At 33.7% G+C, this 20022-nt stretch overlaps 2 protein-coding genes and 1 pseudogene across 4 annotated transcripts; all 3 read left to right on the plus strand.

Annotated features, from left to right (window-relative positions):
- The first annotated feature begins 2739 nt into the window (after window positions 1-2739).
- On the plus strand, window positions 2740-8333 carry LOC105165757 (uncharacterized; annotated as a pseudogene). The gene is made up of 7 exons (XR_016066243.1): window positions 2740-3000; window positions 3713-3904; window positions 4170-4244; window positions 4756-4897; window positions 5250-5498; window positions 6332-6606; window positions 7340-8333. The product of XR_016066243.1 is annotated as an uncharacterized LOC105165757 (transcript).
- A 4555-nt stretch (window positions 8334-12888) lies between these two features.
- Window positions 12889-13803, plus strand: LOC105165756 (uncharacterized). Its single transcript, XM_011084882.3, has 2 exons — window positions 12889-13268; window positions 13359-13803. The coding sequence occupies exons 1-2, from the start codon at window positions 12990-12992 to the stop codon at window positions 13581-13583; spliced, it is 504 nt and encodes a 167-aa protein (XP_011083184.3). The 5' UTR covers window positions 12889-12989; the 3' UTR covers window positions 13584-13803.
- A 1536-nt stretch (window positions 13804-15339) lies between these two features.
- Window positions 15340-17586, plus strand: LOC105165755 (thiamine-phosphate synthase). 2 transcript variants are annotated; one of them, XM_011084880.3, is made up of 3 exons: window positions 15340-15507; window positions 15923-16146; window positions 16920-17586. In XM_011084880.3, exons 2-3 carry the CDS (start codon window positions 15979-15981, stop codon window positions 17112-17114), a joined length of 363 nt encoding a protein of 120 aa, XP_011083182.1. In that variant the 5' UTR covers window positions 15340-15507; window positions 15923-15978; the 3' UTR covers window positions 17115-17586. The 2 variants fall into 2 exon arrangements, with proteins under 2 accessions (XP_011083182.1, XP_011083183.1); XM_011084881.3 differs by lacking the exon at window positions 15340-15507 and adding an exon at window positions 15515-15669.
- Window positions 17587-20022: the final 2436 nt, after the last annotated feature.

The following is a 20022-nucleotide window of genomic DNA, read 5'->3' on the forward strand; positions in this document are numbered from 1 at the left end:
ATTTGTAATTGTATAGTTCATTGTAATTTTTTACAATTGTACAAAATAAATACACTATTACATTTGTACCCTTAATTGTAATTTTTTAAATTAATACAATTTTAACATTATAATTTTTTGGACTTTAATATGTTGTTATAAATTAATTATATATAATTAAATTATACAAAATTAATTAAACGAAAAAAAAAAGAGCAAAAATTGCCAAGTCGGGATTTCTGATCACGACACCAAATTTGGGCAGAAATTGCTATTTCGGCAATTTTTTTTTGTCTAGTCGTGATTTTAAAACACGACTAGACATAATAATATTGCTATTACAATGTTTTAAGGATGTGATGAATCGCATGTGATAAAATATAACTAAATTATAATTTCTGAATTTTTAGAAAAGGTAAATAGATTATATTAATTAATGAATTATTTAATCATGACTTACTTTTTTTTTCAAAACTAAAGAGAAAAGCATCCAGAAAATTAGGTCTGACCAGTCCACAATAGTTGTCATTTTTGTTCAACGTTTAGCGCTTTACAAATTAGATTACCATAAATCACGTTTTTGTCAAATAGTTAAAGTTGAGATTTTATGAATAAATTCAAGAGCATGAATTAAAGCCCGACAAAGTGTCTACGTATTTTTGTCTTACTTTATGTGAATTTATTTTATTATTTTTAATTGTATTAATGGAATCGGTATATTATTTAATTTATTCAGATATTAATTTAATCATATAATTACCACTAAAAAAAGCACTAAATTATATCCTTTTTTGTTAACATTAATGATCATTTATCAATACAAAAAGCCTTATATAATAATTACATAATTAGATCCAAACCTAACAATTTTTTGGTAATAAGAAACCATTAGATTCAATCACATTCAAAGTCTTTGGTAATAAAAATTAAGGGTAAATTACATTTTTTTGTCCTATATGTAGACCTGTTTCTAATTTTAGTCCTACACTCAAGCCAACTCGCACATTTAGTCTCCATATGTGGATTTTTTTTTCTATTTCAGGACCAAAGGGGGGATTCTGTTAAAAATTTAACACCAGCCTCAATTTTTTAACGAAATCCCAAATTTGATCCTGAAATAAAAAAAAAAATCTACACATAGGACTAAATATGCAAATTAGCCTGAATGTGGGACTGAAATTAGAAACAGATCCACTTATGGGACTAAAAATGTAAATTTACCCTAAAAATTAATGTTAGACCATGTGGCATGCCTTTGCCCACACTTAGGTTTATAAAAGGGAATCATGTTTCTTGTTGTAAAGTAATTGTTTTGTGTTGGAATCCAACAACACTATAAAATATAGAAGGATTGATTGAAAAATTTAAATATTTTTTGGGGATTAACCTATAAAATAGGAATTAAATAGTAATAATTAAATCAATAATATTAAAGCAAAAATACGTAGGGGTGTTTATTTCGGTTAATTTAAACAAAATTTTGGTTAATTAAAATTTCGGTACACACATTTATCAAATTGAAATATTCGATTCAGTTCAGTAAAAATTGAACTTATTTGGATTAAGATGAAATTAATTGAAATTAAAAAAATACAATGTAATGTTCATTTATTGGTTATAAATGATTTGTTAATTAATAATTATAATCAATTAAGTATGTATTAATCATGAATTTATTATTTTTTTGTAATAAATACATATATTAAGATACTTAATAATTATTTATATATATATATATAATATAATTATGTTAAAGTTTGGTATTCAGTTCGGTTCGATTCGACTAACAGGTACAAAAAATAAAAATTAAGCCGAATATCAAAATTATCTTTAAAAAAAATGATACCCAACAAAAATTATGATTCGGCATTCAATAAAAACTAGACTTTTGGGTCGATCGATTTTTTATCAATTAATTGAAAATTACACACTCTAAAATGAAAGATTTTGCATATTAGTGACTTAAAGTTAACTTGAAATGCTTGTGAATGGATAAGTTGTGAGTTGTGGTGGAGGCCTTTTTTTTATAGGTATGAGCAACGGTTAGTAGTTTGAGTTCACTTTTAATGGACTTGAACACCATGGATTTTAACGTGAGATCAGTCTCCCTCACATACTTCAGCCCATTTCGTCAAATCTAAATAAAAGAATAGTCTTGTATTTTGTCTTAGATCAATATTGCGAATTTGTTATTTTAAATAGGGATAATTACACTTAAACCCCCTCTGAAAATATTAAATTATATTTTTTTTCAGAGAAGTTCTGAAATTACACTTGCATCCCTACAAAAATTCTCGTTTTACACCTGATACCATATCATTAGGGTTTGGATGGAAAATGCAGATGTAAGCAAAAAGGATTATATAAATTTTTAGTTTTGTTGATCAGTTGACATTCTCCTGTATATATTTGTACTTATAAAGGGATAAATGTAATATATATGAGTGAAATTAACATTGATACATTTTTTTTCTCATGAATGTAATTTTTTTTAGCAAATGTCAGCATTTTTCATTCAAATTCTAACTAAAAGATGTCAAGTAAACAGTGAATTTTGTAAGGGGGTGTAAGTGTAATTTGAAGAGTTTTTTAGACAAAAAGTATAATTTTATATTTTTAGTATGGGTTTAAGTGTAATTAACTCTTTTAAATATATGTATAAAGCCCAATTGATTATGGAATTTAAAATTGGCCCACCAGTTAAGTGGGCTTAAGAAGTTGGGCCATTAAACGTCCAACATAGTTTTCCATTGTTGTCCTTTGCGGACTAATTTCCCCCCCAAATTCACCACCGAGCCCTAAAAGTTTCGGGGTGGACAAAGAAAATGTCACCACCATCATCAGCAGATAAATCTCCGGCGCCGCCGCCGTTCGCCGAGAACTCTCGTTGGTGGCGGTTCACATGGGAAGTCCAGTAGTACACCCCAATACTCCGCTTACTCCTATTCAACCCGAAACACGAAGCCCTCAGCTAAATGCAGAGATCTCAAACACCGCGTTATTCTTCACCACACCATGACCGTTTCAAGACAGTGGAAGCCCTAGGCGGCTGCTTCAGCTGTTGCCACGAAATTGTCAGTCCCTACTTGATTTTTTTACCAAATTTCTTCCGTAGCCATGAAACAATTCAATGGTATTTTTGTTGAACTATTTCTTCTTTTCGGAATGTAATTTTACTTATTAAGAAGAAAATGGAAATGATGGCGTCAAGTAAAAGGTCTGAGCAGGATGGGCAATGTGGTCTGGAAAAACTAGTAGAAAATGAGGAAGAGGGCCCCTGTTTGTGTTCGAGTTTTACATACAGACGCTCGCAACCTCTTCCATAACAAAATCGCCATTTTGGGGATATGGGCTGTAAGAAAAGGCGTGGATTGCATTCTAACATTGAATCGCAATTTAGACTTGAGCCCTACAGTTTTTCATGCCCCCTCTACCATTCTTCAACTCGGTTGAGCTATCACAATGCTTCCTGCGTTGATCACATCCTCAGCTGATCCATTTCTTAATCTAGACACAAATAATTTTCGTCTTATGAGTGCTCATTGCAGTGTTCTACGCTTTCAATTGTGGGGCTCTAGGCCCTCTGAACTCTTTATGTCTGTATATTCAAAGTCTTGATTCCATGTGATTAGTGGTAGAGGTGCGAATACGGACTTCCTGCAGGTGTACAACTTGGTGAAGTGGAGGATAGGCTTCATGATTCCAGAGAGGGTAGCACGAGTAGCTTGGTTAGGGGGAATTGGAACTTTATTTCCCTCGGGTCTTGGTTGACTCGGAGTCTTCACTCCAAGTCAGGGCATCCAGTGACCACATTGAGGTTACACTCGATCTGTTGCTTCCAGTTGACCATCCTCTGGTTATTTTGATTCAGTTCTTAATTCTGAGGAAAATAAAGATGAGCTTTGTCCTCTTTCAGTTGATTCTGGTAAGTGAATATTGGTCTTGGTTCGTTAACTCGTGTTAGGGACTAAATTATATTTTTGATTTTAAAGCTTAAGCTTTTAGAGAAGGTGGATACTAAATACTTTTCTTTTCTGATTCCCTATGTGAAACTTTTGTCTAAAGTAGTATTTAAGCTGTTTGTTAATTTAGGGTGTGTGAAGAATGGAGGGATTTTCTTTGTTTAACATAGCTTGTTCTGGTTTTTAGTTTTAATTAAAGTTATCATATGTGTATCTTTTTACTTTTAGATTTGAAGAAATTATCTAGTATGAAGGAGGTTCACTCTGCAGAAATTGCTTGTCTAAGTTGGCAAAGGGTCTCAGGTAGATATTTCATTTCTCTAGTTTATGTTTATTCAGTCATCTGATTTTGTTCATCAAGATTGGTTCCCATTACTAGATATTCCTTTATTCAATATCTTTTGAAGCATGTTTTCACTATGACTTCTCCGGTAGGGGGATACACTTAATCAGAAAAATATTGTTTGGACTGGATAACCATTGTTGATTGAGTCAATGTTAACATATCAGTAGGAGGTATGTCGGGATCACCATACCATTTCAGAAAAACTTGGTAAAAGCTGCTGCATTTTTGGTCGATTATACTCAAATCAGGCAACTAGGGCTCTGTACATTGGGCTCACAAAAGATGGTTTGGTTTTTATCTATAATCTGATGGTGTTTGAATGATGTATAAGCTAAGATCTGGTTGACTGTGACATCTGAAACTTGATTGCCTCCCTTTTTGCAGAGCTTTTACATGCTTTATTGTTGTTTCTTGTCGGAAGTATAACATTCTCAAGCTAGAATCACGAGTTGCCAATAATCTGTAAAAATGTTTTGAGGAAATGCCATCAGTTAACTGGCAAGATGTTGCTGACAATTGGTTTTGGGAATTGTTGTTGCTCATTTGGTGGTGTAAGTGAGAAGCTGGTTGCAAAATATGCAAAATCCTATTCATGTGAATTGTCTGATGTGTAGAGATCAGGCAAAGTTATGAGTCTGATGAACAATCACTCATAGATAAATGTTCAAGTAAAGATTCACAATATGAGGTATGTAAACTAATACGGGCCACCTCTTGTGGGAATCATAATGAAGACGTCCATAGAATAGTAAACTCCCCTTGTGCTGAAGTTAACATTGCATCCATTGTGGAATATAAAACTTCTGCAAATGTAGTTGATGGTGATAGTTTACCATGGACCTTTCCTTCACTGCAAATGGAGGAAAGCAAAGCATCAATGAATGGAAAAATTTAAACTGGATGCTGCCACACTGAATTTTGTACTCCAGATATGCTGGAACCTCTCCAAATGTATGAATGAGTAGAGCAAATGATGAACTTCTTGAAAATCAGAAAGTATTTCTGGATGGTTATGTTGGGAATCATTTTATGGTTAGATCTTCTGGCCTCTCGAGAGATTTCTGCTGGATCGAATTTTTATCTCTGGGATGCTCTTGTCTTGTTGGGGCATATCCATGCTTTGGTGATAATGTACCAATAGATGGTGGAGTTCATCTATTCAAATGCTATAATTTAACTTGCTTGCCTTCCAGTGGAGCAGATGTAGTTGGGTGAGCTCTATATTTCTTCTCCTTGTTAGTTTTTTCCGTCATTGAATAATTGTATTTGTTATCTTTTAAGTAAAAGCCCAACATACATTTCAAAGTTTGCCTTGGCTTGCATTGAGTTACATGGAAGCATGTATTGCTATTATGCTTAAATATTTCAAATGTTAATTAATGAGATTTGGTGACTAAGATAATTTGTGACTCTAGCTTCTGCTCCTTTTCTGTTGTTGGTTTTTCATGACACTATTGTTATAGTCTCTAATTATTTCTCCAGTAGTACAAACTTACAGAGGGATGTACGTTTTGATTTGGTCCGTTTTGCTTCATAAAATGAGGGGGAACTCTAGAGTCATCACTAGTTAACCTGTCAAAAAGAGTAATAAGAACACAACAGAGTGGTGCTCTCCTGTGCACCAGAGAGCTTCAGGAATATCGTTCTCAAATTAGGTGAAATTACCATGAATGTGAAAAAAAAACAAGATAAAAACAGAACATATAAGATAAAGGTGATAGAATAGTTAAATCATTATACGTTTTCCTTGGGAAAAAAAACAAATATGAGAAATTTGCTAAATGCTAAAACACGGATGAAATGCAATAAGAGTTTGTTTGTTCATAAGATATAAGACTCTTTCCTATTGAAGTTTCTACTGGGAAAGAGAGAAGCCTAAAGATCGCTCTTAATGGATCATGCATCCAAACTAGGACTTGTTATTAATTTTTTAGCTTTTTCTTCTTTAACTCTATTTTTTTTTTCTTTTTTTTCGTTTTTGTTGAAAATATTGGCTTATTGATTTTTGATTAGTAAGTGATGCGTCAAATTCACCTCCAAATAGGATTACACCCTCGAAAGAATGTTTGCTGGAAAGTGCAGAAGATGAATTATCATTCAGGAATGTAGTTCGGGACATGCAAACTAAATCCCCAGTACTGCAGATTATTCTCCTGAATCCAAATTCATGGGGCTGTTCTGGCAGTTTGCACCCTGCTGAACCAGCCGCTAAGTTAGTTATGCATCCCAATATCAAAGTGCAATTTCCTGCCTCTAGTCATGGCAAAGGATTTGATTCAAGGTATGATATTTCTTTTGACACTTTTTCCTTTTCGGGTGGTATCTGTTTTCAGAATTATCTTTCGGGTTCTGTTGATTTCTTCAATAACTTGTGATTCAATTCAGTTGGTCTGATGATTGGAGAATGCAGAAGATTTGAAATGGTAAATGGCCAAGCCTAGTAAATTTTGTTGCTGTCTCTGGTTCATGAATCATTAGAATGCAACCTTTGTTGATATTTTCCGCTTCGACCTACTTTTTGGTTATATCCTGATAGATTCAATATTGATAGAATCTACTACCAATTTGATGGTTTAAATATGTAATCCCTATTTAATCCTCATGATACCCAAGTTTCAGAGAAATTCTTTGAAAGACGACTGCAGCTTTCTTTCGTTGTTTGAGTTATAATAGTTGGTGTGGCAGTGACTTGCTCATGCTGCCTATTTTATGTTGCATGCATGAAAGCATGCCAGGGATTGAGAAGCCCAATCATTGTCAGAACAAGAACACATACATAAACTGAAATGTCATTTCCGTTTATCCTAATCGATGCAGCATGGATTATCTTTGCATCTTCAATTATGTCGCTTAAGAAATCAATTACCAGGATTTGTCTTGCTTCGTCATTTACCAGGACCCTCTTTAAGGGATTAGCAGAAGCCAATAATGTCTGCAATCTTTTGCAGATGATCACATTTTTCTGATTACTTTTATGTTGTATACCTGATACCTTTTGCGTGTTTTATCTTACTTTGTCAACTCTTGTGGTTGTGGCTTGGATATCACATAGGATATTGGAAGACTGGGCGAGAAAGAATCAAGCCGATGAAATTTAAATGTTTTCATCTCAAATATCTGGAGCTGGCCAACAGTCTATCTCCACCATCATGTACGTCACTACAGGGTTTACTTTTGTCAACCATGAGGAGATAAATGGTATGCCCTTTTAATTCTTGTTTGTAGAGATAAAGCAGTAAAATATTTCTGCAGTTACTGTTGCATCAATATTCAGGGACTCTCATCGCAAGCTAACTAAGATATTCTCAGTCTGAGGTAAAATTTCCAAGATTTGTTCTCTCTCTCTCTCTGTAATATATATATAATTGGAAAATGGATACATCATAATATATGTGATTTTGAATATAGTCTTGTAACTGAAAGATTTGCTTGTAAAATTGGGGGTGCTTACATACATGTGCAATGTGGCAACACATTTGTGGAAAGTGAATAATAACAGTACAGGATTGAAATGAAAGCAGCAGCATGCAGAAGAGAAGCTTTCGGTTATGGGTTCTTTCACAAAGCATTGCTATTAACTTTGAAGTCAAATATACTTGCGGCAGATTTTTTCCCCCCCTTTAACCTAAAGTCGAAAGTGGCGAATATGAGTATGTTACTTTGTACTTCTGGGAATCAAGTTCAATTTGGAGCATGACACAAGACATACGACTGAGGTTATAGTGTCCTAAAAATATTAATGCTGGGGGCGCACTTTGTCTTGTTGGTTGGTACTTATTTGTCAGACGCAAACTTTTAGAGTGCTACATGTAATTTCTCAAACCATTGAGAATCTACGTGTAATTCCACCAAATCTCAAGAGAGGGGAGTCTAATTATCTCGAAAATATTATGTTGGGGGCACACTTTGTCTTTTTGTTGGAACCATGCATGACTATCTTAGTGTTGCGTGCCACAAATTACAGCTAAGTTTAGTATCATGATTGCAAGTATAATTTGTATATCGAGCTTGAAATTTTTAATCGACTCATTCACACTCAACTTCAACCATATGTTGGAGTATGATATGCGTATTTTTTTATTTATTTTTCATTTTTTGAGAATAATATGGTATGCGTATTAAATTGGCAGTCCTTGAAAGTTTGAAACAACTATAGCTCATATGGTAGAACAATTGCAAGTTGCTGGGCACTATGTAGCAGCCATCTACTGCTAGAGTAGAATAGTTTGAATGTTTGATCATAATGTAGATCGAGTTGAGTTTATATAGACCTTCATATATATATATATATATATATATATATATATTCAAGTTTGACTCGTTATGTTTAATGAACGAAACTCAAATGAGCTTATAATGATCAATTTTAAATGGAATAGCAAAAACTACCACCAAATGTTCCACCCCTATGATATGGGTTTGGTTTTTAACAAGGCGTTTGGTAGGGTTAAACGTGCGTCCCTACCTATTGATTTTTGAGTAGTAAATCTTGATTTTTGGCGACAGTAAGTTTGCCATAAAGCACAGGGACAATTTTTCTTGGCGGGTCAGTAGTCGTCATCCATGTTTTCCCATTTCATTTATTAAAAATAGTAAAGGAATAGTTTAGAAAAAATGATAAATTACATGAAAAGTGATGTGATCGATTTGATTCGACCAAATACGATTTGAATAAGAATATTTCTAAAACTAGAGTTCATCAGGCATGCAATTGATGGAACATATTTCTTCAAATAATCATGCTGAAATTGGTAAAAGATTTCAGAGTGGCAGAAGACTTATAAAAGGTCAACAGAATCAGAATCCTTCTCTCTGTATGTCTCCATAAATAGAAATCAAACAACCATTGAACCTGCATGTCGACTACAGTGGGAAGAACATGAAGGCAAATGGGCATGTTTGATAGTTAAGGATGACATAGAAGAACATGTCAACCATTGAACCTATCCTCTTCCTCCTACTCCAAATATATATTCTCGATCTTTCAAAATTATTTATTCTTTTATCATAATTATTTTCATATTATCATTTTTTCTACAATAATAAATAATATTTAATTATTTTAAATTTTTTATGCACATGTTAGATGTGGATTGGTGATTGTTGTGTGGTGGCAGAGCATTTACATAGTAAGATAATTACATGGATGGATCCAAACATTAGTCGGCGTCGCGTACACCTGTTAACCCTAAATTCGTCTTCCCCATCCACATCTGTCTGAAGAACAATCAATTTGATGAATCATACACCACACACTGTCATCACTTAATTTCTTCTTGTCCTTTACTTCCCTTCATTATTTCTCTCTTTTATAACCTACACCTAACTCATAACCACCATCCACTCTTCATTCATCCAAATTTACAATTTACTTTTCATATTTTATTTTAGTATTTGATGTGGACGAGGTTTTTATGAAATGATGAAACTCGAAATTTTACTTACGGCACAATTGCACACAAGGTGAAAACATGATTTTCGAGGATGTTTTCTAGTAAAAGTGGTCACTATCAATGAATATTGGTTCCTTTAAAAAAATAATATCTTTCGTATTTATAGTAGTGTTGGGAGTTACATTGTGTAGTGGGTTGCATTTGTTTTATATGTGCCTCATATATATTAAATTACTTTTTTCCCTCACAGATTAATATTTTTTACCAATGTACATCAGTTTTTAATGAGTTTAATTCCATTAATAATTTTCGTTAAATATTTAACGGCTAGAGTATGTGCATGCAAAGCATGTACTCTATTAACTAACCTTCGCACGTGCTCCATCCGTTACGTATTTAATGAAAATTGTTCATAGACCAAAATTTTATGGGATCAAATCTGATAAATGTTAAAATAATGGAAAAGTGAAGATTGTTCAAGAACTGTTAAGTTTCTAGCTTGTGAAGTGTGTTTGGATTATGAGTTTCCTATTTCATTCCTCATTATTACAGTAAGGTCTCGTTTAGCTCGTGTGATTAAATATAATAAAATTAATATTATGCGTATATAATTTATACGTTTGATTGGTATTAATAGAGTTCAGTATTAATATCAGACTTATAAAATATCTTCTTTTTTTTTTTTGAAAAATATTTGAGTTTTGATTAGTTGTCAAATTGAATGTGTATTTAGAACTTTTGTTTCTTATGAATATAAAAAAAAATTGAAATATTCGACAAAGTAATTTTATTTTAAAAAATTTGAAATACTTATTCATACACGTAATAGTCTTTTTACACGTAATAACTTAAAAATGGAATACACGTAATAGTCTTTTTACATTTATTCGTACTTTATAGTCCCTTTAACCAAATATTAATTATATTATCACATGGATATCATAATATGATACCTCAAACCAAATTCTCATCCCACCCAATCCCATCACATTTAATCCTATCATATGAACCAAATAAGCTCTAAGTGTAATATACTTGTCATGTAATTAGTGTACAATTTAGGAAGAATATGACTAATCACATAAGTGTATTATACTTATTATATAGTTGGTTTGCTTTGGCCAAACTTTATTTGAATTAGAGAAAACAGGTAAAGTTACAAGTTTAGTCCTATACGTATAAGGGGTGGAAAAGTTGATCCTTCAACTACGAGACTAGCAATTTTAGTCCTTGATTTTTCAAAACTTGTAACAATTTTGGTCCTTCCAGCCAAAAGTGACAGAAACTTAACAAATCATATTAGGGCTTAGAGTTTCAGTAAAAAATGGACCTCACTTACACAATCGTCATCTTATATGAATGCTGACATAGCAAACAAGAAGAAATGGGGGGAGTCAATCGATGAGAAAGTCATGACGTGGGCGGTGTCCCCCGGCCCGGCGAACAAAAACAATGACAGGGTGGCGAAAAAGTGGAGGAAATGAAAACAAAGAGAACTAACCGAGTAGTGGAAGAAATTGGATGGGTTTGGGTGCAATCGACTTGTCGGAGGATCGGAGAGTACATTCCTGGTGGTCTCAAATGGTGGGTAGGTTAGACGGCGGCAAATCGAGAAGAGAGAAAAAATAGATATTTATTTGCTTAATTATTCATATTTCATAATACTTATTGCATTCTATTATTTCATACTTATTCAATTAATTAAATTCATAAATACAATTAATTAAAAAATTATTAAATTAATTAATTATATATTAAAATGTATTAAAATATACAAATTTTGTTTTTTTATAAATATATGAATTAAATTGTTTATTAAAATTTATTACATAAAAATAAAAAATTATAAATAAAAATAAATTATAAAATTAAAAAGTAGGAACGATTTTAGTGATTGTAAAGAAAATGTTACAAATCTAAATAAATGACCGTTCCTAATACCATTATTAAAACAGTACTAAACACGTTCCTAAATTGCATTAACCGTTCCAAATATCATTGCTAAAACCATTTCGAATATGTGTTCCTAAATAGTAGCTGACCGTTCCTAATACCATTGCTAATACAGTTTTAAGTACGTGTTCCAAAATAAGAGTGATAGTTCCTAATACCATTACTAAGACAGTTTTATGTACGTGTTTCTAAATAAGATTGACCGTTTCTAAAGCAGTTACATAAGACTGTTCCAAACAAAAATATAACCATGCCTAATACTATTATAAAAATTGACAAACAGACCATTCCAAACACCGTTCCTATATCTATCACCAATACAAATAAATAGAGTTTCAAAATTCAGGCACGAGTATTACAAAGACGGTTTAAAAAGTAACCCGATATAAATAATATAACCATTTTAAATTTCAGCCAGTTCGTTCCTCAATTAAAAAAATAAAATTTTTTCACAAATATAATATTAGCAACGATTTTCAACAATTTGTTACAATGCCCATCCGAAATTGGAATGGTCGGGCATGATCTGTTTCTAAATATTTTGAATGTCATCTATAAGGACGGATAGTCAACGATTCCAAAATCATTCCAAAATTTGGTCCAAATTAATTCGGTCACTTTCAAACCATTCCAAAAAAGAACAAAAAAAAAAAAATACGTTCCTAAACCCGTTTCAAAATCCCACCTTTTTTTTTTTTTTTGGGGGGGCGAGCGGATAGGCTAATTTTCTTTTCTATGGCTTGGGCGCTGGGTTTGTTTTTCTTTTGTGTGTTGAAGGCTATTTTTTACACTTTTTGATTATTATATTATCACCGTTTTGTCTAAAAAAAAAAATCTTCAGGGAGAACGATTGTCTTCACGGCATCAGAAATTCGAACTTTCTGTCGACTTTTCCAGCCGTCGTGCCTAACTATTAATCTTGATCACGGTTGTGACTGTAAAAATCAGATAAACAACTTAGACTTTTTACATCAAATCTTATCCAAATGAAAAGCTATTTACCAAAACCACAATCTTCAAATGTGCGCTTGCATCATTCAATTCCAATTCCTTACAATCAGACATTGAATTCTAGAAAGATACGTTCAGGGTTTTATGACAGTTGATAGTTCTGGATCTTATCCATAATGCCGACAATGTGCCACGTGTTGAAAACCCTTTAACTCTACGTGTCGTCCCGCATGAACACTTGGAGATTTTCTTGCCACCCACTTTCGAGTCACTGCGTCTTAGCTACTCTATAAATACCGCATCCGCGACGGATTCTCAACTCATCATTACAACAAACACAACCGTCGCTACATTTTAAGTTTTCCAGTGTTCTTAGTATTTGAGAAACCCTACGTAGTTACAGAGATGGCGCAATATGGTGACCAGTACGGCAGGCAGACCGACGAGTACGGCAATCCCATCCGCCACACCGACGAGTATGGCAACCCGGTTCATCACCGTCCCGGAGGGACTGAGCAGTACGGCACCACCGGAGCATATGGGACTACTGATCAGTATGGGACCACCGGCACCACCGGTGCTTACGGTACCCACGGTGGTGGGATTGCTCACGGAACCACTGATGCAGGCGTGGTGGCCGGCGGCGGGGGGCACCACCGCCGCTCTGGCAGCTCCAGCAGCTCGGTATGTTATTTTCCTTTAACCTTTATGATAAAAAATAAATAGTTTGATTTTGCAACTGATGATTTTGTTTAACGTAATCCGGCATGGCAGTCATCGGAGGATGACGGGCAAGGTGGGAGGAGAAAGAAGGGGCTGAAAGAGAAGATAAAGGAGAAGCTGCCTGGAGGCGGACACAGGGATGATCAAGCTCATTCCGGCGCAGCCACCACCACCCCAGGCGGTGGTGGTTATGGCTATGAGCACGGGGGAGAGCACGAGAAGAAGGGAATCATGGATAAGATCAAGGAGAAGCTGCCGGGCGGCCACCACCATTAGTCAAATATATTATCATATATAGGTGTTTGCAATAAGGCATATGCATGCATCAGCTTGTCTGAGAAGGCGTGTGAGTGTGTACCGTATGCGTATATTTATACCTATGTATTTATGTTTTAATTTGTGGGTTGTGTTTTGATTTGGATACATGTACGATGTTATTTTTATGTGTGACTGTTGATATATATATATATACGTGTATACATAGTTTTCATGTTAATTATTTAAGTGCAAATCTTCACCTTAATTTTACCTGCAAATATATTCTATATATACTCGATTGAAATAAAGCCATACATACGAATTCATTTGAATTTGTTTTTGATGCCATAATATTTGACGTTTTAATTTATTGTGCGTAATTAAATTGGACTCAACGGCATTAACGGGTTATTATCATCATCTGAATTGCAATATATTTTTTTGTTTATATTATACAGTACACAGTTCGTATGATTCTCATAGACAATCGTATCATAGAATACACAAGTTGTGTGTATGTCACACTATCTTTATTTTTTATTGACAATACGTCGCTCATTACTAATTATATTATCATAAGTCATTGCAGTATACCCTCACTCGGTAAGGTAAGTTATTGTTAGCTTCATCATTCATTTCATTTCACGATTATTTTCTCGTCAATAAAATTTTCACTCAATTTAATTGAATAATCGATTGTATAATCACATAATTATTCATCTTATGTTCATGCAACATAACTGCACATGAATGTAATAGCAATTTTGCATATATTAAGCTAATTCAAATAAATAGTCAATATTCACGATCAAATATATATATATAAACAACGAACGTATATATATTTGGGATAATTAATTCAAAACTAATTTAAATAGTCAATTTAATAAAATTTTTCGGTTCAACACTACATCAGGCAATATAAATTACATTTAGTAAACGGACTAATCAAATAATATAATTATATAAATTAAAATAAAAAATACTTGTGTTCGCTTCGAAAATGTGACTGTTTTTTTTAATTTGATTAATAATTACTTTTATTTTTTATTTTATTTTTTAATTAGTATAATTTGCTTAAAATATTATAATAAGTTTCAATTTACTCTATTCAAATTTTATATATATATATATATTAATTTTAACTAATAATTTATTTATAATTAAATTAAAAAAATTAATAATTATCAATTAGTTTTTAATTATGTATAAAATTCTATGGACGTCACAATCGTGGCTTAAAATTCGTGGTAAATCAATATTATTAATTATGATTAAATAAAATCTAAGTAAAAATTTAAATTTTTACTATAATTAATCAATAATCATCATAATTTTTGTTATAGCAAAAAAAATTGTCATATTTTGGCCATGACTAATGTTTTGGCTAACAATTGCAGAAACAACGGCTAATGGCCGTTGCTAACCCGTAGTTGATTTGTATTTGCTATAATTTTCTTCTTTTGACTATACTAATTAACTGTAGAGAAAATTCAAAACCTTAAATAATAAAGGAATATTCGTAGTTATCATTAGGCATCAATTTTCTTATCATAGAGGACAAATTACAATAACATTTTCTAGAATTTGTCATAATTATAATTCCTCGCTCGTTATTTGAAAAATTACAAATATTCTCATAAAACTAACATGCGTCTAACAAACACCTATCGTGAATCCTGATTGTAGAGGACTACTTGTTGGATATATATTAATTTTAGAAATATTTATAAATTTTTAAACAATGAGTGATTATTTATAATTATTAGTTGGATATAGCACATAAAAGAAAAATTAAGAGAATTTACCTAAAATAAAGCATTGAAGCAGGAGTACTAGAATTCTTGGCAATTGAGCATCAAGAATAGTATAAGGTAGATTGAGGGGAACAAGAATAGACAAGAATTTGCTTTCATCTCAACTCAAGCAAGCCGTTTTTAAGGTTTCAATCTCTATCTCTCTCTCTTTACAGACACGCACCTAGGCAGATTAGACGCAGTTGCAGCATGTTTCTTGATAGTTGTATGAAGAATGCCTGGAATCTGTTCGATGAAATGCTTCCATTGTCGTTGTTCAATGATAAAGAAGCTATTTTAAGATTTCGGTAATCTTGTTATACAGTTTTTTCCTTTCTTGTTATGAAATGGTAAACTGAATTCGCGCCTGAAATGGTTCGCAGCATTCGTAGGAAAATTGATTTTTCGGGATTGAAATGGAATTGAATTTAATACTGATTTCAAGACCCAGATTCCCTGCTGCAATGCTATGCAAGTTTTGAGATACTTTGATAAGTGAAGCAGAGTCTAAATTCTCTAGGGGATACTCAAGTATGGCTAATTTTCTTTGTTGTAATGCAGCTGAGAAACCGATTTTCTATTGGTTAACTGGAATTTCAATTGTGGAGAGGGACACCATGTTTGCTACTGCAATCAGGTATATTGCAAAGAAACCAAAGCCGAAGATGAAACCAATAGAACTCAAAACTCCGCCAGAGCAAACACAAACGATCACAAGGGTCATTTTCGATGTCTTGAAGGAGCACGGACCTCTAACCGTTGCTGATACTTGGGAGCATGTTAAGGTATTTGTATCTTTCTGAGTTCTTAACCAATTTCAAACATGATTTATGTGAATGAAGTTAAACTGCATGTGGAGCAACTGACCTCTCCAGAAACTACGAACGTACAGTTCCTTTTCGTTGTTGGACTTAATTTGAATTTGCATAGATAGAATTGCACCTTGATTTTTATTGTTATAAAGATTGCTGCTGGAAAAACTGTTATCTTAATAGTGACTGCAGAAAATATTTGTATGCCCCTTGTTAAATTAGAATATTTTCATGACTTGTTTTGAATTTTGGTATTTGTATGTCCTAATATGATGTATCAATGAGCTGACATGATCAATGAAGACCATCTAAATGGGAAGCCAACTCACTTTGTAATACTACAGCATGGAACCATTCTTTATTTAAAGATTTCATTGATGTCACTGAATTGGGTAGTTAACTAGATCTCACAATGAGCTTTGAGATCAATTGTTTCCTTCCGTTGCACTCTTTTGTGCCCATGAGACATTAGTTAGTAATCTGAAGAACAACTGTGTTTTCCCGTACGGTCAAAGAGTTAAATCTCTTATTTCCTTGCCCAAGTAGAGCTTCTTGTCTTTGGTTGGCTGGATGGCACTGATGGGGAGAGTTTGTCTGGTTGTTTGCTTCTTTTATGCTTGTGAAAAAATCAAATTCCTTTCCTCATGTTGAAGTACTAGGCAATGATATCAGTTGATTGGTATTAGATTAATACCTCTATCATTTTGATTCTATAACTGGCTAATGAAACTTTTTGACATGGCCAGACAATTGGGTTAAAAGGACTCACAAGTAAAAGACACATGAAGATAGTTATGAGATGGATGAGAGAGAGACAGAAGCTAAGGCAAATATGCAACCATGTTGGGCCTCACAAGCAGTTCCTGTACACTACATGGTTCACAAAACCTGATATCAAGCAGACAAGGCCTGGAACTGACGCTCCGAGGCCAAAGCCATAAGCATTTTACATGGTAGCAGCTGAGAAGGTTGCATGATGTTGATTGCAGAGATCGTGTTTTTCAACCATTAAAACCATTCTATTTACTTTCATGCTTTGGCTCAGAAGGGTGATTGCAGATATCGTGTTCTTTAATGATTATAACCGTTCTCTTTACTTTCATGCTTTGTACAAAAGTTACATTTGAGTTTTGCCCATAGAAAGGTCTTGCAATCAGCTGGTGATTTGACTTAAAGAACTTGTGTTCTTTCTAGGAAATGGACGCAGTGGTCTTTCTGTTACCTCTAAACTTTCTTGTAATATACAAGTCAAGTACTATTGTCTGCTCGGGGGAGGTTAAAGGTTACAACAACGTAAATGTCGAACGTTTGATCATACAACTCATGAAATGTATACGTGCTGATCTCAATGTTTTGATCAGTACATGTATTTTGATCAAACAATTCAATGGTTACTACTGGGCAATGGTAGAATGAGATCGTCCATGCATTTTTACACCGAGTATGCTCATATTGGTTCTAGAATTTGGAAAAGTTTTTGCTCATACTGTTAGGAGGATGCGATCAAGAGCATTTGAAAAGTTTAAAACGGGACAAGATATCCTGACTCTGTTTCTTGGGATAAGGTCGATGAATCATAAGAGTTTCTGCTGCATGTTACAGTACGATCAGTCAGATGAATCACAACTTCTGATGCATAATATCATATTAATGCAACTTTTAGTACACCTAAAATTTTGCTTGTTCGGCTATATGTTCAATGATATCCAGACGTATCTAGGCAACTGAGTTTTCTATGAACCTAGAGTTATACAACCAGCTCCTGCCCTTCCTTCGTTTGTAACTTGGCACATAATCATCATCATCGACTCATCATGCCTGTCATTTGTTATCTGCTTCTTAGCTTTTGGATCACCATTCTTGGGCACTTGCTGCGGTTTTCTTGAACTCTCTGATTCACTTGACGTCGAGGGAGATTTTATTGGGATACCCGTCCAAAGTTGCTTTCTGAACCTTTTTCAGGTGATAACAAGCCATGTTCAATCAACCTGCAAAACTTCAACGTTAAGATGCCTATTCTTTTGTATGTAAAGTCGTCTTGATTATTGGAGAGAGTTATAAGATAGAAACATGTGATGATCTATACTGATATGTGAAAGTATAAAGTTGGTCTGTATATTGTTAGTGCATACTTTATAGAGGGGTGTCGGGGACTCTGTGTGTGTGTATGAGATAAAGACAGACAAAGAGAGATAGAGAGATTCACCTTGCCTTCTAACCACCTGCATTAACACTATATCATTGTGATCTATACTAATAGTGGTTACTATCCAATTATTAGCTAATATTGTATTTGAATTTATGAATAATTTAAGGTAAGGATGCCGGATTTGTATAACAAACCCTTTGAACTTAGATAAAGAATTTACGATCACCAAAATCCCATTGGGAACTATTTTTTGTAATACTACGATGGATTTCAAATTCATTTAGTATTATATTCATTTGAAATATTTTCTCAAAATCATTCCGACACACTTAAAATTCTTTCATCCAAACACAACATAAGTGAAATTAACCAGAAAAATTATAAACGAATAATGGATTTATACATCATAACTTTTTTTTTTAGGTAAATATAATTTTCATTAAATAAATAGTACAATCGTACAGTACAACAGTGCTCAATGAGTGGCATCCCCCCCAACAGACCAAGGGATACGCCAAAGTCTATGCAACGCATAAAAACTAACACAGCAAGCTAAAAAAACACTAAGAATTCTCTGTCTAACCTCTTCCACAACGAGTCCAGCAAGTGCGGTCGGTTCTCGCTCAAACTGCTCCAAACGTCTCAAGTTCCGTTCCTTCCAAATACGATACACAAATGAAGCCAATAGCGCACGATAAGCCAGATTAATAATGTGTTGCCCTCTCCATTTTCTCCCTCGTAACTTCTCCCTCAAAAATACTATATCAGCAAAAATTATGTCTGCAAATTATAAACATGGAGAAGTATCCTTTCATTTAAGTAATTCAAGCATCATAGCCCTTTGCACATAAGTCTTACAAGAGCTTCAGATGCCTCCTCCAAAGATCTCTCAATTTCAGAGGATGTCAGTGTCAACACCCAACAAAACTTACAGGTCATAAAAGATGTTCAAAGCTTGTTCTTTATTTCAAGTTTTGTCTGCTCTGCTTCAGAAGAAGTTAGCAAGGAAAAATGGAAAAATCAACCAAAAACATGTGTGACTTTCAAGTTTTCAGTGATCAACCAATAATCTTTACAAGAACAAGCTCCGTCTCTAAAATGATGAAATCGACAAAATCTTTGATAGTAGTTTAATTGCAAAATGGCAATCTGCACAAAACCTTAAATTCTTCACAATCTTAATCGGAGTCCCCCATGGTATTAATCAATACAAAAGCAACTGAAATCTTCTCATTATGATAAGACAAAGCAGTCTCCTCCTCTCTTCCTCAATGTCAGCAAGCACATTCGACGTACGAGTAGCCTTCAAGTTTCAGTAATACTCTTGTCATCTCCAAAAGCTTTGCATATATAGCCTCAGTTTGAGGATGAGACTTGTCCTCCCATTACAAATTCATGTACACGATTTCCTAATTCGGCAAGACCACAAGGCATGAGAGTGGGAAAGAGAAATAGACAATTCTTGAAGCAACGGAAGAAACAGGCTACTTAAACACAGAACTGAAAGCACAGAGCAAGGACCAGAACCAAACGCCTAATTACTTAAACGTTGAGTTTTCAAAAACTTCAGGATAAAGAATCCATATCACAAACTAGAAATGTAATTGCTTCTGCAACTTTCACCCAAAGGAATAAGGCAGGGTTCCCTTTCTATCATCTTGCAAGCTCTCCTCAAATTCGTAAAGCCAAAGCCTGCCATT

Source organism: Sesamum indicum, linkage group LG6, assembly GCF_026168435.1.
Source record: "Sesamum indicum cultivar Baizhima isolate 11 linkage group LG6, ASM2616843v1, whole genome shotgun sequence".
Classification (NCBI taxonomy): domain Eukaryota; kingdom Viridiplantae; phylum Streptophyta; class Magnoliopsida; order Lamiales; family Pedaliaceae; genus Sesamum; species Sesamum indicum.

Coding starts and splice junctions, on each gene's coding strand:
- LOC105165755 (XM_011084880.3), top strand. CDS start 15,979: ATGTTTGCTACTGCAATCAGGTATATTGCAAAGAAACCAAAGCCGAAG. Junction 16,147..16,919: donor ATACTTGGGAGCATGTTAAG/GTATTTGTATCT, acceptor TGACATGGCCAG/ACAATTGGGTTAAAAGGACT.
- LOC105165756 (XM_011084882.3), top strand. CDS start 12,990: ATGGCGCAATATGGTGACCAGTACGGCAGGCAGACCGACGAGTACGGC. Junction 13,269..13,358: donor CTGGCAGCTCCAGCAGCTCG/GTATGTTATTTT, acceptor CCGGCATGGCAG/TCATCGGAGGATGACGGGCA.